At 45.7% G+C, this 16,458-nt stretch overlaps 1 protein-coding gene across 1 annotated transcript in view; it reads left to right on the top strand.

The window, feature by feature from the left end:
• Positions 1-16,232, top strand: part of npas3 (neuronal PAS domain protein 3) — a gene marked incomplete at its 5' end in the record, with an annotated part of 246,393 nt that extends 230,161 nt beyond the window's left edge. Inside the window, 4 exons of the mRNA XM_079286826.1 lie at positions 1,798-1,904; positions 10,613-10,760; positions 11,594-11,709; positions 14,444-16,232. Of these exons, the coding sequence (XP_079142952.1) occupies positions 1,798-1,904; positions 10,613-10,760; positions 11,594-11,709; positions 14,444-16,056 (1,984 nt within the window). The 3' untranslated portion in view covers positions 16,057-16,232. The remainder of the gene's footprint in view (positions 1-1,797; positions 1,905-10,612; positions 10,761-11,593; positions 11,710-14,443) is intronic.
• Between the last annotated feature and the right edge of the window lie 226 nt (positions 16,233-16,458).

The raw sequence follows: 16,458 nt of genomic DNA, 5'->3' as shown, positions 1-16,458 counted from the left end.
TCACCGTTTGCTTACATTTCCACATCTAACATTTTACATGAGATCATAAAAAACATGTATATTTATTGTAAAAACATGAAAACCTGTGTCTTCATTGTCCAGCCGTATAAAATGAACTCATGTTCCGTCTTCTTGTTCTGAGAAACTACATTTTTCAGCACTAGTGTGGAACATAAAATCCGTTTTACCGTTTCGTTCATCGCTGCTGTTGAAAAGCAGAGACGGAGCTTCGTATTCATGAGCAGCGTCTGACCCAATCCTCTCCGGTTTAACAGTGAAATGTGCTGCTGATGGATCGAGCTCCTTCGCTCCGTCCAGATAAAAGCAGATCGGCATCAGGAGTTAACCGGGCCGACCGGAGGGGAGATTCATATCAGGCAGAAAGAGAGAAAAAACTTCATGTTTTATTATAAAAAGAGAGAGAAAAACGATGGTAGACAGATTGCTTTTTTTGTGGGTGGAAGAGAGGAGACACAATGCGAGGCAGATGATGATATGCAACGCGGAGCGACAGAAAGCATCTCCAGCGTCGCTCCCATTACAGCCCCATTTTAAAGGATGAGTTTCTAAGAGAATGAGAAAATGGGAGGAAGGTTTTTTTTCGAAAGAACAGAGTGTGTTGTTATCTGTCTGCCCCCCCCCCCCCAAAAAAAACACCATCCACATCTGAATGATACCTGGGAAATTGTTCTGTCTATCCTGTTGTTCAAATCAAACCTTTTAAGGCTGATTTGTGTTACCTGTCCAACAGACAGACGTCTTTCTGTTCTTCTTCGTCACTTCTCTTTTTAATCGTGAATCCTGAACCGTAGAGAGGAAAACCGTCCCAGGGTGACAAAGTAAAATCTTCCAGAGTTTCCTCTCCACTTAGATGAAGTGAGTCGATGATAGTTCTCATTCCCTCGGTGCCGCAAGGTACCAACTCAAAGACAGAACTGCCTTTACAGCAGCAGAGCGCTGTTTGTTCCTCGCGTGAGACGAGAAGACGCCTAACTTCTGTATTTAAGTATCGACACGTCGAACTCAAACAGCCATCTTTTCCGAAAGTTGTTGGCTGTGAAGACAGAAATTAATTTTTTGTTTGTTTCGTTACTTTCGTAGGAGAACGCACGAAAAATGAGGAGTAACTTTCCATAAGATGTCATTCTCACTGTGGTATGAGGAGACGTTGCTTCATTAGATTCTCAGAGAAAACAACAACACAGGACTTTCAACCAGGAGACCGGAGTTCATGTCCCAAAGTGTTATTTTGAAGTTTCAAAGTTCGTGTTGTTTGCGATGAGTTTTCTGCACTTATGTTACTCCGTCGACGTTTCACCTACGTACTTATTTTAAACCCAACCACGATGGGTTTTTCCCTAAACTCAAACAAGTGTTTTCGTTTGAATTCACCATATTTCGTCGTGGTTTTCTGGAGTGGAGCGTCGTAGTTTGACCCGCTGAGGCATAACAGTGACGCCATCGAGTCTGACCGAGCGTCATGTGATGAGTTGGGATGAGAGCGGGTTGGATGTGAACACAGGAGCTCGTCGAGGAACACACAACACAAACAGCTCTTCGTCTCATATCTTGCTGAAAGTAACTCTTCGTTTTTTGTGCATTTGTTCCTACAAAAGTCCAGCAACACGTGTCAGTATCCGCTCGGTACACGAATAACAGTGTCGTCAAAATAAACTTCAGTCTTCACAGGAAACAGTGTCGTTAGGTTTAGGAAAAGGTCGTGGTTCGGATTTTAGGATTCAAAGTACATATCTTATATTGTTGTTGTTCAGCTATGTACGTGTCCTTGTGTTTCAGGATCAGCGACTACATGGACCTGACGCCGGTGGACATTGTGGGGAAGAGGTGCTACCAGTTCGTTCATGCTGAAGACGTGGAGGGAATCAGAGAGTGTCACCTGGACTGTGAGTACCTGGCTCCACATGGCTGCGTGCTCTACACTGATTGGACAATCAATTCCTCTTAATGATGAAGAAAACGTGCTCAGCTCTCGGTCAAGTCGTATTTCGGGATAATCCTGAATGTTAACTTTGGGGTGAAGGAAGCCGACGGTGTATTTTACAGGTTTAAAGTTTGAACGCTGGTTTGTTCTGATTCTGTAAATCTCATTTCAACATTATCTTAACATGGTGGTAAACACTTTAACGACATTTAATTCTACAGATACAGTAAAAAATATACTGTGTATCCAAACCTGTCTTCTACAAAATGATGTTACTTTTCAATTAAACTGTGTTCTTACTACTTTTTCCACGGAAACGTATTTCCTCCTGGACTACAGTCAACACGTGGTTTTAACTGTGAATTGACACAAAACAAAAATGGCACAAAATGACTTGTTCAGTAATGTAAGACGTCATTGTTTAAAACAAGTATGTTTGTTTAAACTACGGAGGCACGTTGAGATAAGTTAGGATCGACTTGGTTTTACGCAGGACATGAACTACGGGTCTCCTGGGTGAAAGTCTTGTTTGTTTGACCCAATTATCCACCATGAACTCCTCCACGTTTATATATATATATAATAATAATAATAATAATACATTTTATCTGTATAGCGCCCTGGAAACATATTTGATGTAGTTTTGCTGGATGTGAACGTGGAACAACATCACAGCAGCAGCGTTTCTAGATGCAACTTGAAAGTCAAAGGCCACTCTGAGAGTCTTTGCTCTTCTGTATCTTTGAAAAGTTTCCTCACAGCAGCAAACGCTACAATCTTATTACCCTTGTCAGGAGGCGTAACACACACACACACACACTCTCTCTCTCAGAGGTCTGGTGTCCCTGTTTAGTGGCTGTCTGGATGATTTGCGGCGTGCTGTTTGTTGCTGCAGTCGGATCTTTTACTGTGGCGGTAAAAAGGCTGAGGAGGCGGTTCGGAGCTGCGCGGCGGGTTTTTTTTAACGGCGTGTCGGAGGCAGCGGAGGCGTTTAGGCGGAACGCCAAATAATAACAACCGCCGCACGGCGAGGACGGCGTTGCCCTGATGGGATCAAACGCCGCCTGCTGCAGCTGATTACAGTCAGATACTGTGAGCCATGCGGCCACTTCTTCAGAGCTGTGAGCTGCATTCACACAAAACATGACGGGAATGTTCTTTAGTTACAGAAAGGTGACCCCTGCAGCGCTTCCAACCGTCTGGACGGTTTCCAAATCGTTTCAAGGTTCAAAGGAATAATGCAGGAAAAGTCTCAAGACAGTCAGAACTAAGTGAGACAGACCAACGTCCTGTCGTGTAAAACAGCCTCAAATATCATCAATAACAGCGGGTTTCTGTTTATCAAGTACGAACAATCGTAGCAGTTTGTTTCGAGAACAACCAGAAAAAGGTCCACACAGGGCAGGAGGGAGGGTGTTTCCTCCAGGACGACTGTATTCATGCAAAGAGGAGGAGAACATACGAACCGCTGCCTGAGGAGACGTCTCCCTGAGTCCGACTGTAGAATGTTTAAAGTGTTTGTCTGCAAAACACTTCAGGTTTGTGTGTCTTTATGTCCATCCATGGCAGTTTTGGGCAACTTTGGAGGTGTGACGTTGTTACCTTTAGTCTCCATCTGTGACGTCGAGCAGCAGCACGAGGTTGCAACAGTCGAATGCTGTGAAGAGACGGACGGATTGAATCACCATTGCTCTGCGTGGGCTCGTTGAAATGAGGGGGAAACGTCTCGTGTCAGAGTCGGGAGGATTTACAGACTCTGATTTCTCTCCAGTCAGTCGGCTGGAAGTCATCAGCACTTCCAAAGACAGTTTGAGAAGTTTTACACAGAAGGACAATTCATTTTTAGAAGCTTTAGAAACCGGAGGTCTTAAAAATCTACATTTGAGAAAAATATTTTGGAGCCAAATCAAATAGTTTCCAGAATATTAAACCTTTGTTTCTTAATCAAACGTTACTTGACTTCTTCCTAAAGGCCCGCTGTGGACGCCACGCTCGACTCCGAGCGCCGGTCGCTTGTTTATTCAAAGTTTATTAATATTGAATGCGTTGCGTGCACTTCCAACACTGCACGTCCTTCAGTCCTCAGCAATGCACCCACCAAGTGTGAAGTAGATCCAATGAGCGGTTCTGGAGACGTGCGGAGGACACGCGGACACATTCACAGATCGCTCGGTCAATGAAAGAATATGAAGAACAGCGTCGGTGTCATTATCGCTTTTATTTCCTAAAAACAAAACTGAGAAATATTTGTAATTCAGTACACTTTATGAACAAGTATATGCAACATCTCGTATTATTTGCTCAGGTTTTATAGTTGCGTTAGCTACTGTTAGCACATAAAAACATAAATGTCCCACACCTCACCAGAAAGACAGAGAACGAGAAGAGAAAAGCATGAAGAGCTCCCTGAAACTTTTTCAATTACCCCCCCAAAAAAAGTTCCTGAGCTCTGAACATCCAGAGTGGCAATCAGGAAGTGACTCTACGGTGGCCCGGCGGGGTCACACGGAACAAGGCGGGAGAAAAGGGGGAGGGAGGGGGGAGGTTAGGATGTGTAAAACATGGAGAGAGAAAGCAAAAAAAAAGGAAGTGAAATATGGAGGGAGATTATTCGTCTGCCGAGAGGAGACGGAGGTCAGGGAGGCGAGCCGGCGGTTTAAATGACTTGGTTTTAGTGGAGCGTGGTCTAATACAGCACCTCCGTCACCTCGCCTGCTCCTTTCATTCTCCCTCTTTCAAAATGAATTCCCTCTCTGAAAAGAAGGGGGAGCTTTTCAGAAATGGATGGCCACGCGGTGCTGGAGCTGCTGCTCCTCCGTCAGACTGGTTTCTCTCTTTTTTTTTGGGGGGGGGGGGGTAATTCGCCAGCTTCATGAACTCGCTGCTGATTGTGTGGGAGCTGATTTCAGAGCAGCCGTCTAATGGTTCTCGACTGTCTCGTCCGTTTTGGTGAGGCCTTCTTCTGCCTAATTGGCTGGAGACAAATCCGGTTTGTGATTTGTCAGCGATGAGTTTCAGGTCACGGTTTGGAGGCAGAAAATAATAGCTTCTGTTTTTATTGATTTTGTGTTGAAATACGATGATTTCTTCACGACTTCTCAGACTGACAGTTTGAACGTTTGTGCGACAACCTCACGGGTTGTTTCTCTTTATTTCTCCTCTGCTGTCTGCTTGAGCTCGACAAACCTGCAAATGTCTTCCTCAAGATGATTTTCAGGTAAAACTATTTGGGCCATTTTCATTGTTTTCGTCCTTCGTTCTTTGTAATTTCCTGTCAAATCTGCTGTATCGTCTGTGAAGCTGTGAAGAAGCTGAAACACCACCTCATGAAGGCTTCGTTCATACAAAATACGACTCTGTCTAAATCTGCCTGTACCTCTGAGATATCGCGCTGACAGTGTCTCCGACAACAGACGGACAGTGTAGCGCTCGTTGGTTCGGTTTAAGGACTGAGATTAGTTCTTCTCTTCGTATTTTTCTGCCGTTTGTTGGGCTGAGAGATCGTAGACGCGCTCCCATGTGCAACTTGATAATATAAGTTTTGATAATTGTAACTGTGAACCAGAAAAGTTCGTCCTCTGGAGCACAAACAGGAACCCAGAAGCCAAACTTGGGAACAGCTTCCTCCAGGAAGAAGGTTCCCTGAAACAGTTCCAGTCATTGAAATCAGCGTTCTGTGTGATTGCACACTGAATTTAGACTTAAACACTTAAAATCAGCCACAAAAAAACAACCCTGTTTTCTTCACGTTGTCCAACGGCTGCAGACTTTCAGGTGAGGAGAAAATACTTTTTTCTGTTCCTGCAGCAGCAGCAGCTCCCGGGCTTTGATTCTTTTGTGGGGATTTATTTCCACGCCTGCTCTCGGCTCCACCGCCGCTGCAGGAGTCGGATAGTTAGGGAATCGATCAAGGTGTATTTTAGAGGGATAGCCTGTTCTCTGAACACGGGATCTAAATTTTAAAAGGCTTCTTTTTAAGTGGAGGACGAGGCATGATCCCTCTCTGTGAAAAAGGCGTCGCTCTCTAAGTCTCTATCATTACCCGCTGACAGCCGGTCTTAGCTCGGGTCAGACCTCAAAGTCAATCTGTCCTCGTTTCCACCGCGAGAACAGAGAGGAAGAGAAAGAGGGAGATAGAGGGGTGAGCTCGTCTCTCCACAAAGAAAGAAAGAAAGAAAGAGAGGGAGGGAGGGAGGGAGGGAGGGAGGGAGGGAGGGAGGGGGAAAGTGATTTGTAGGCAGAGAAAGAAACAGAGAAATACTTGGATGAAGAGACAGATTTGTCTTTTCTCAAAGAAAGGATGGAGAGATGGGAACGAGTGATTTTTAGATAGAGAAAAGAGAGAAAGGACGGAATGCTCATCTTCACAAAAAAGGAGAGAAAAAGAAAGAGGCGGGAAGAATGAAAAATACAACACATCTTTTCACAAAGAAAGAGGGATTAGAACATGTGAGAGAAGTCAGAAATAAGGTGCTGCTCTTTTTGGACAGAAAAGGAAGAGACACTCGTGAGGACAGAGGTTTAGAAATAAAAGAAGACAGAAAAGACGAAAGAATACTCGTCTTTGAGTTGATCTTAGAAGGACAAGATCTTTTTTGATCCAAGAAAGGGGAATAAACTGGAGAGTTGTGCAGGGAAAAGAGACGAAGAGAAGACAGGATGTACTCATTATTCTTTCACAATAAAAGCAGAGGAATGTGTCTGGCTCAAGCGCTGAACCATCGGTCTTGGGGAGAATAAATATATTGAACGTTTTACCAACGCTTACGTTAAAGACTTTGCTGTTTATTTCAGGTAGAGCTAGGCTAATGCTAGCACCAATATTGGCCCCAACAAGTACGAATGCTAGCGTTAGCATCTGGCTTCAGAAAGCAAAAGTATGACATTCAATTCGAGTGTCCAATGATGAATAAAGAATTTATGCTTATTTCCTCGTGTAGAAATTATTATTTTTCCTATAATTAGTAACAATTGACGCCCGATATGAAGCGTCAGAAGGATATTGTGTAGAAGTCGAAGACAATTTTCTACAAAATGGACAACAAAGTTCCCGACTAACTAACTAACTAAAATGATTAGGAAACTGCCGACCTGTAAAATAAAGTATTATCCATATGAACTCACGGAGCCAAAAACATAAACGGCTTTTGTTATTTTTGCACTTCATGGTTCAGGAAGCTTCTCTGGAAAAAAGGATTAGCAGAGAATATAGAAATGCCGCGTGGATTTTCACAATAAAAGCAAGAAAATGGGGAAATAAGAAGACATGATAGAAGAGGATGTCTGCGTCTTCTTAGAATAACCCGAGGACATTTTCCACTTGAGTTCTTGGAGCGAGAGACGAAGGACACGAGGAGATTTGCACTTTTTATCATTATTTTACTAAATTTCGTTTGTTTTTAGCAAAAGACATGATAAATATAGAGACATTTGGACATACGGAGATACAGAGGAAGGAAGAAGATGGAGAATTACAGACGGATGAGACGACAGAAAAGAGGAAGACACAGACGGGATGTTGTGGAGGGAGAGAGAGACGGTCGAGAGACATTCAAATGCAGTGAGAAAAGGAGAGACGAGCGCAGGAGTTAAAGCTCGGTGGATTCAAGCCTGCAGGCGTTTCAGCAGAGCTCGTCTCTCTGGACCAACTCCGCCTTTAATGAATCCACACACTGAAGGAGCTTTTTATCTGTCTGCAGACAACACACACACACAGGGGAGGGGGGGGGGGGGGGGGGGGCATGAAACACACTCACGTACATACTGTAGGAAACAAAGTGACCCAAACGTCACCAGCTGACTTTTTGTTGACTTTCTACAATTTGTGAAGAAAAACAAAAAAACACATGAACCTGAAGTTCTAGAGAACATTCAAGGAAATAAACGGGGCGGCACTTTATCCCTCATGTGCATGAAGTAAGAAACGGAGAAGGCCGTTGTCGTCATCCACCCAATGAGGAGACCGTGGACGATATTAAATAGATATTAAATTGACAACTGTAACTCCAATATCCTCCAGAAAACAACGTTTATGTTCTTCAGTGGTCCAGCAGAGGGCGACAGAGCGACCGTCTTTACTTTCTCTCTCTTTCTCACATAAGAAGGTCTTCATCCCTCCATCTCCTGGCAGACAGAAAGGACGTTTCCATAACGCAATTTCACACCAGTAAATTACATCCACGTTAATGTGACACACACACACGCACACGCACACACACACACACACACACACACACACACACATGCATGCACACACATGCATGCACGTGGTAAAAGTAATGTGAAAGGTAGACGAGACTAAAGGAGGAAATCCAGCAGATTAAAGAGAAGGAAAGAGAGCGAGAGGACGGGAGGAGTGGGGAAAGGGAGAGGTTGTAGAAAAAGGGGGGAGAGGAGAGAGAGGTGAACACAGAAGGGAGAGACAACGGTGAGAGTGTGACATTGAGTGAAAGAGAAACGAAGAGAGAGGGAGGCTTTAAAAGGGAATAGCACTCCTTTAATCTACGGGTCTCTCCTCTGCAGCCTCGGGCGAGCCTCCAGCACACTCGCCCTGTCTCTCTCTCTGCTCTTCCTCTCCTCCGCTTCATTAGTGGGCGATCAGAGAGAGCAGAGATTTTAAATGGAGGAGTAAGAGGAGAGGGTTAAACACGTGAACCTCACCTGCAAGAAGGAGAGGAGGACGGAGGGAGAGGAGGAAGAGGAAGTTCTTTTGGACTTGTTTTGGTGGCTGGACACACATTGTAGCTGCTCCATCAAGACTCTAAACTACGTCATGTAGGCGTGAATACGGCTGCAACATTAATGTTTGCACCATCAGAGTTTCGAGTTTTGTCTCCATATATCAGGTAACATAGAGCCAACGTACATACATATACATCCAGTATATGCATATATCATATTTATATATATTATAAATGTCTTCATGTGAACAGTTTCGTTTGATGTGTGCAGTCTGCTGGAGTTATAAAGCCTTGTTCATCTGTGTGTGTGTGTGTGTGTGTCGTCTTCCATTGGACATACTGATACACTGAGCTGCTCTCTGAGGACCTGCAGTCATCTGAACAGCAGCGCGTGTGTGTGTGTGTGTGTGAGAGAGTGTGTGTGTGTGCATTCATTGTGTCGTTATTTACTCTGCCGTACAAACAAAGCAAGGTCACATTCAAGGTGACGCGATCTCACCATCTCTGCCTTAACATGCAAACAAGTCCCCCCCCCCCCCCCCCTCTCTATGAATAGCCAAGTAGAGAGCGAATGAGCGCCGGCCGCCCGACCAAAGTCAATTACAGCGGCCCTGGGGATGTCGTCTTAAACAATGCTATTAGTTTCTAATAGTTTTTAATTACTGGCCTTCTTTTTATATAAATCACCCCTCGACTTGCTCTCTCTCTTTCTCCTCCTCCGTCGTGCACGGAACCTATTTGTGCCCGTAATTAAATGGAGGAGAGGGATATGAATTTAGTGGCCCTCGCTTCTGGTCTCTGACCGTTTCTGTTTGAGCGGCTCCTGATTAATGCCGATACATATTGCTTGAGATAACCATTTAGTGGTTAATTTAGCCAAATGTATTGCCTGCGTACCGTCGTAGGGCAGAGCAGGGGTGAGGGGGGGCTTTGGGGAGGGGGGAGTGGGGGGGGGGGGGGGTTACCTCCCGCAGTGACACAGCGCTATCTGGTGGAGAGCGGCAGCTACTTCAGCTCCTTCAGGTGTATTTACTGGAGTCTGATATCAGAAAGGAAACGTGCTAAAGTGCTGCACACTGTGATCGAGAGAAACTGTTGGTGTTCTGAAGAATCCAAAATGATGAAGAAGAGGAGAGTTTTAGGGAGGAAGAACAACTAAGATATGAATCAGACTTAATCAAGTACGTTGTCGTATAAATAAACACACAAAACATAATCTGCAACAACTCAGCTCGTTATTGTAACACCGACTTCTTCTCACAATAACACTGGATTTTTTTCACATTTGTCTCCCAATTTTATTTCAAAATGCAACTCTTCATCTAAAAGTCATGACCTTTATCAATCACGACAAAGAGGGCGGAGCCAGAGAGAGATATCGGAATAACTGCATTCTCTCTAATGTCCTCTGGTTGAATAGAAGTCTATGAGAAAATGACTCTACTTCTCTCTTGATTTATTACCTCAGTAAACATTGTGAACATGAGTTTATGTCTCAATCTCTAGTTTCAAGTCTTCTTCAATACAGCATGATGTTCATTTAGTTCATTATGGTCCATTTAGAGTCAAACAGACCATAAAGCAGGGGATGCTTTGGGGCGGGGCTTACTGTGATTGACAGGTCTCTAGCAGAGACGTATGCGGCGTCTCTACCCTGCATTCAAAAGTTGCCAAAAAATTCCCTTTTTCTTTGTCTGAGCACAAAGTACAACTGTTGCTTCCTCATCAGACATGCTAACGTGCTAACTGCTAACTTTACATGCAAACGTGTCCTGGAAAAATATTGCATCGATAAGTGCATGTTAGGACACACATCATGTCACGACACACACACACACACACACACACACACAGAGGCTGGCAGTGTGTGTGTGTCTGATTAATGACGGCACCAGCGGAGCAGCTCTCAGCCAGCTGTCACATGACATCTGATGTCGGCCCCTCTCTCTCTCTCTCTCTCTCGCTCTCTCTCTCTCTCTCTCTCTCTCAGTGATGAACAAGGGTCAGTGTGTGACAAAGTACTACCGGTGGATCCAGAAGAACAGCGGTTACATCTGGATCCAGTCCAGCGCCACGTTGGCCATCAACTCCAAGAACCCCACCGAGAAGAACGTCATCTGGGTCAACTACGTCCTGAGGTCAGAGGTCGACTCGCCTCCGTGTCGTTACACCCAGACTGTGTCTTTATTGAATAAATGAGAAATTATGCACATGAATACAAGAGCGAGCACACAGTAATGGAGGAATGAATGCGTGCGTGCAACTAATTATTGAGTTAAATTAACGTATTAAATGGGAATTATATTGTCAAATTACACAAGGATGTTACAGGGAGATGTTATCAGCCACTGCAAGTCATTTAACATGTGACAGATATTTTACATTCAAGTGATTTCAGTAAAAAAAAAAAAGCATCTTAAAATATATTTTAATATTTTAATATACTTTTTTTTTTTTTTGCATGTTCACTAAATTTGACTGAATATCATTTGGAAAAAATGTGTAAAGTTTGCATTTGTTTCAGAGCAAAAGAAACCCGTAAATGTGTGTTCGGACCCGGCTCATTTAGGGGAGAGGAAGTAACATAAAACCGATGTTTTAACGTCAGAAGGTCAATTCATTTAGTTGAACATAAGAGAATGTATTTAACAAAAGGGGCTAAAAGAATACAGTTTTTAAATCAAAGACATGAATATAACCAAAAGGGACTCCATAAACCGTTTCTTCCATATCTAAAACAAAACTAATGAAAATAAAGACCTTCTAGTCCTACAAGAAACAGCTCCACGGGTTCCTATGTTTTCTAACATCAAACTTCTAAAATGTGTTTGTGAAATCAAAGTTATACAACCTGCAGCTCGCCCGGTCGGGTCCAGACTTTCACTCGTACTTCGTACAAATGTACAACAAAGGCAAATCCCAGTCCTCCACTTTCCGGACTGAAAAACCCTCTTTGTGTGTTTCTTCACAGTCTTCATGAGTTTAAAGACACGCCCATGGACATCGCCCAGCTGCCCAACCTGCCCGAGAAAACCTTCGAGTCCTCCGAAACCTCCGAGTCCGAGTCCGAGTCCAAAGAAAACTCTGGTAGGTGGGAGAGGAAAGAAGGAATGAGATATCATTGAGAGAGAAAAGGGTGGAGGGGATACAAAGTGAGAGAAGAGAAAGAAAGAAGAAACCTGTATGATTCCTTCTTCACACATTAGCAGTTTGACAACCAGCAGTTGGAGATATTCAGCCAAAGATGTCCTTTCATTTGGTGCCAGTCTGCCCGGCTGGATGGTGATGATGAACGCCAACAGCTGCAGCGACTGAGCGCCCACTGGCAGCGCCGCAAAAAAAGAAAACGCCACAAAATGACATAAAGCGTCATTTATGTCGAACGCCACAAAATACCTCCACACGAGTGCACAAAAAGGCCACAAAGCACCACAGAACAGCCTCCACAAACACACACACACGGTGATAAAATCACACATTATGCAGCCAACCAGGACATGCTGCTGCTTCTCAACGTCTCAACTCAGTGAATGTGTTCTTCTGCTGGTCTGACGCTGCGTAGTTCGTGACGCAGACGACGACCTCTGATGTCATTCTCTCTAAAGTCCAGCTGTTCACTAGATTAATAATCTGAATCATTTCTCTAGAAACATGAACCGGACCATGAGAATCCGGATCCAGAAATACAAATGGATTGATGTGCGTCACCGACATCTCCAGCGGCCAATATCGAAGAAGACGAAGCTCACACGCTGGCCAGTATATCGTTGCGTTTAAACCAACACAGGGCCTCCACCTTGAGCATAATATTATCGAGTCCTGCAGCCTGTGTTGGCATGATGAGAATCAGTGCCAGCTGTTATTCTAGCTGGAGGAGAACGATTCTGGCACCCTGTCGGCTGTAAACCGACGCCAGCTGCTGCAGGAGGCGGTGATTCAGCCGGGCTCCAACAGGCCCGAGGTGCTCAGGCTCGACATATTCTAAAATGAGAAATCCGGCCTTTGACCTTTGTTCTGTTAGGATGCAATCTGTGCAGAGCCAGAGAGGACACGAGGACAGGTGCCAAAAACAAAGTATTTTTATTTGATTTATTTCTCAGTGGTGCTATGCAGCATAATATCAATGACATTAACTTAAAATTAGACAGGTTTTTGATTAAGTCCCACACACACCGTCCTCCGGCCCCAAACACTCAATAGTTCACTCCGGGACTGAAAATAGTCCCCACAAAACGTACTATTTCCTGCTGTTTGTTCAATGAAAAACTACTGCAGGTTTAATGCAAATGGACCGTCAACGAGGATCCTTTTTCTTGGTGGACGCACAAATTTAATGCATCTACGTGACAAAGCAACAGACAGAGCAAGTGACGTGGTTTTGTTGCCTAAAGCTAACTGTTGGTTTGCAGGGGATGCTTTAGGGCGGGGCTACACAGTGATTGACAGGTCTCTACCAGAGACGTATACGGCGTCTCTACGTCTCTCCTCCTCAGTCCATATATGGTCACTTCCGGTTCCCTGTAAAGCCAAGTTGGCGACGGCGAAATCGCCGAACTCGAGGCTTCAAAACATCACAAACCAATGAGTCACGATTACTACGTCCACTTCTTACATACGGTCTATAGAATGGACAAAATAAAAACAGGAGAAGCAAAGAGACATACAAAAAACACTTCCCATAATGCAACTCGATCATGTCTTTTATGAGACCCTCCCTTCGCGCCTGGTATCTCTCAAACTCTTGGCGGACTGTGGAACTGTCTGTCTCTATGCAGATGACACCTACGTTCTACAGCGCAAAGGTATAAAAGACAAATGTTCTGTGGAGACCATTGATGAGCCCATTTTGCAAAAGCTATTAAAAAAAACGCTTAAAAGACAACTTGGTTCTCAAATTTAATTTCAGATTTCCTCTACAGTATTTTTAAAAAAGAAAAAGAGATCCAAATCCCTCCCTGACTCTCTGGGAAACGTTTAAGACTCGAGGTCCATTTCTTTTATTCCAAACTGAGAATAAATCTGTGTCTGCTTTGGAAAAGCACACTTAATGGAGATACAAGGTTTTCCCCCCAGACAAAGCAATTGAGTCGACATTTCAGGTGCCATGAGGGAGTCAGAGCGTTGCCAGCTGGGCAGCCGCTGCCCTCAGTGTGTGCTGGCAGGGTTTGAAGTGTGTGTGTGTGTGTGTGTGTGTGTGTGTGTGTTTGTGTGTGTGTGTAATGGGCTGGAGAGAGCCAAGATGCCAGAACAGCAGCAGCTACTGATACTGAACACACATCAGCAGCCACAACACATGGAAAACCCTGTCTGGGAAAATAAAAAGGATCAACAACTGAGAGTCACTGCGCGGGAATACAAATACACAGAAACTGAACAGTCCAAGTGAGGAAAGGTTGTTGAGGAAGAGCCTGTTATCTTTCGTCTCATGCCACAATTATAATTTTTTTTGTTTTGAATATGATGAAATATCTCAACAATTGTTGTTCATTCATGTTTGCAAAAGGATAAACCATGACAATTGTAGTGATCTCCTGTAGACCCAACATCAGCACCGAATGTCATTTGTACACAAGAAATGTCAATTGTCATCAAATTCCCTTAGCACATTCCAGCTCCCCAGAAGATAAACCCTTTAGATTTTAATAAACCCACAATCTTTAGCGCCACCTCAAAGATAAAGCTCAGATTCATCAGCTAAATCATTAGTATGTTGATTGTTCTGTTTTGGATAAAGTCATCATAAAAATATATAATGATGATGAACGCGCGCTTATAAGCACTTAACATTTTGAACCAACGTACATATCTTTCTTCTCAACAGACAACGAGAACGCCAAGTCCGAGGTGAAGCCGAGCCACCAATCAGAACGCGAGGACCCGGAGACGGACAGCAAGCGTCAGCAGCAACCCGGTCAACCACATTGCTCCTCCGAACAGCAAATGAAGCGCCAGGAGGAAGGAGACAGCTCAAGTAACCCCGAGAGCCAGGAGAGCGACGACAGTCTGGAAGCCTCGGATGGAGAGGGGGAGGAACAGGAGGAGGCAAGGGTAGGAGGAGGAGGAGGCGGTGGAGGTGGTGGAGATGGAGGAGGAAGGCTTGGGAGGTTAGCCGGACTGGGAGGGTTAGGGGGACTGGGTGCCATCGGAGGACTGGGCAACCTGGGCGGGCTTCATATTAAGGTAGAGCACTACGGAGAAGGGGAAGAAGTACAGCTGCACAACTCACAAACGTCTTCGGAGGAGGAGGAGGAAGAAGAGGACGACGACGACGAGGAAGAAGACGGCGTCGACGCCGGTGCTGGTGGCAAGCTCCAGAAGAGGCGGAAGAGGAGGAAAGTGCAGAAATGGGACGCATCCCGGAGCAGGAGGCTCCGTCTCTCCTCGCCCACCACCACGGACAGCCCCGATGCCATGGGAGACGCCGCGATGCTGGGCGACCCCTCCCAGGCCACGCCGGCCAACAACTCCTCCTCCCACCTCCTCGCCTCCGCCGGCTCCCCGAACTGCGTGGGTGCGACGTCCTCAGTCCTGAAAATCAAGACGGAGATGGCGGAGCCGATCAATTTCGACAACGACAGCAGCATCTGGAACTTCCCGCCCAACCGGGAGATTTCCAGAAACGAGTCACCGTACAGCATGACCTCCAAGCCTGCCCCGCCGGGGTCCCACGAGAACTTCCCCTCCCCCCAGGGAGGCTCTCTACAGGTGGCCATTCCCGACTCCGTCCTCACCCCTCCTGGAACCGAGGGAGGCGCAGTGGGAGTGAGGAAACCTCCTTACAACGGAAGCTCCGCGCCGTCCTCTGCTTCCAGCGCCGCCAGTTTAGCACCTCCCTCCAACGCCTCCTCCGCCGACCCCCTGTCACCTCCACTGTCCGCCTCCCCGCGGGACAAGCAGCAAGGCACTCCCACCACCTCCTCTTCCTCGTCCTTGTCCTCGTCGACCTCTTCCTCGTCGCTGCTTTACTCCGGTGAACTTGAGGCGCTGCAGCGTCTGCAGGCCAGCAACGTGGTCCTCCCGTTGGTCCACCGCGTCACGGGGACTCTGGCCTCCACCAGCACGACAGCTCCGCGGGTCTACACCACCGGGACCATCAGGTACGCACCGGCGGACGTCACCCTCGCCATGGCGCAGGGCAACCTCCTCCCCAACGCCGCCATGAACTTCGTCGACGGCTCGGGGTTCGGCCTGGACCCCAAGACGCCCATGGAGATGCTGTACCACCACGTCCACAGGCTTAACATGTCGGCGGCGGCAGGCCCGTTCATCGGATCACCGATGGCCACGGGCGGGAATGGGGCCCTGGGGGGCCAGATGCCGACCGCGGCCAACGTTTTCACCACGGCGGAGGGACTTTTCTCGACGCTACCGTTCCCGGTGTACAGCAACGGGATCCACACCACGCAGACGAATCTGGAGAGGAAGGAGGATTAACGCTAATCGCTCAAGACCGCATTACTGTGTTTCTAGAATCGACAACTGTGTCAAAGTAAAAAAAAAAGACTACTCACTAGTAAAGAAACAAAAAAAGAAAGGAAAAGAAAGACTACTTGCTATCTTTTATCAACACAGCACTGTGTTTCCGAGAGGGGGGAAAGGACAGGAAAGGATGACAAATGTACTCTAGCACTTTGAATCTGAGCAACTGAGCTTGTGTAATAGACATGAATGACCCTCAAACATGTCCCGACCTTTTCTATCTTTTTTTCTCTCTCCTCATCCTCTCTCTCTCTCTCTCTTTTACTCCTCTTTCTTGCGATCAGCAACGTTTTTTTTTCTTCTCTTGAACAAAAACAAGACTATTCTTTATTGTAAAGAACTCCTTTTTTTGCCTAC

Source organism: Melanostigma gelatinosum, assembly GCF_949748355.1.
Source record: "Melanostigma gelatinosum genome assembly, chromosome: 16".
NCBI lineage: Eukaryota > Metazoa > Chordata > Actinopteri > Perciformes > Zoarcidae > Melanostigma > Melanostigma gelatinosum.
This window is presented reverse-complemented; position numbering and strand designations above follow the sequence as displayed.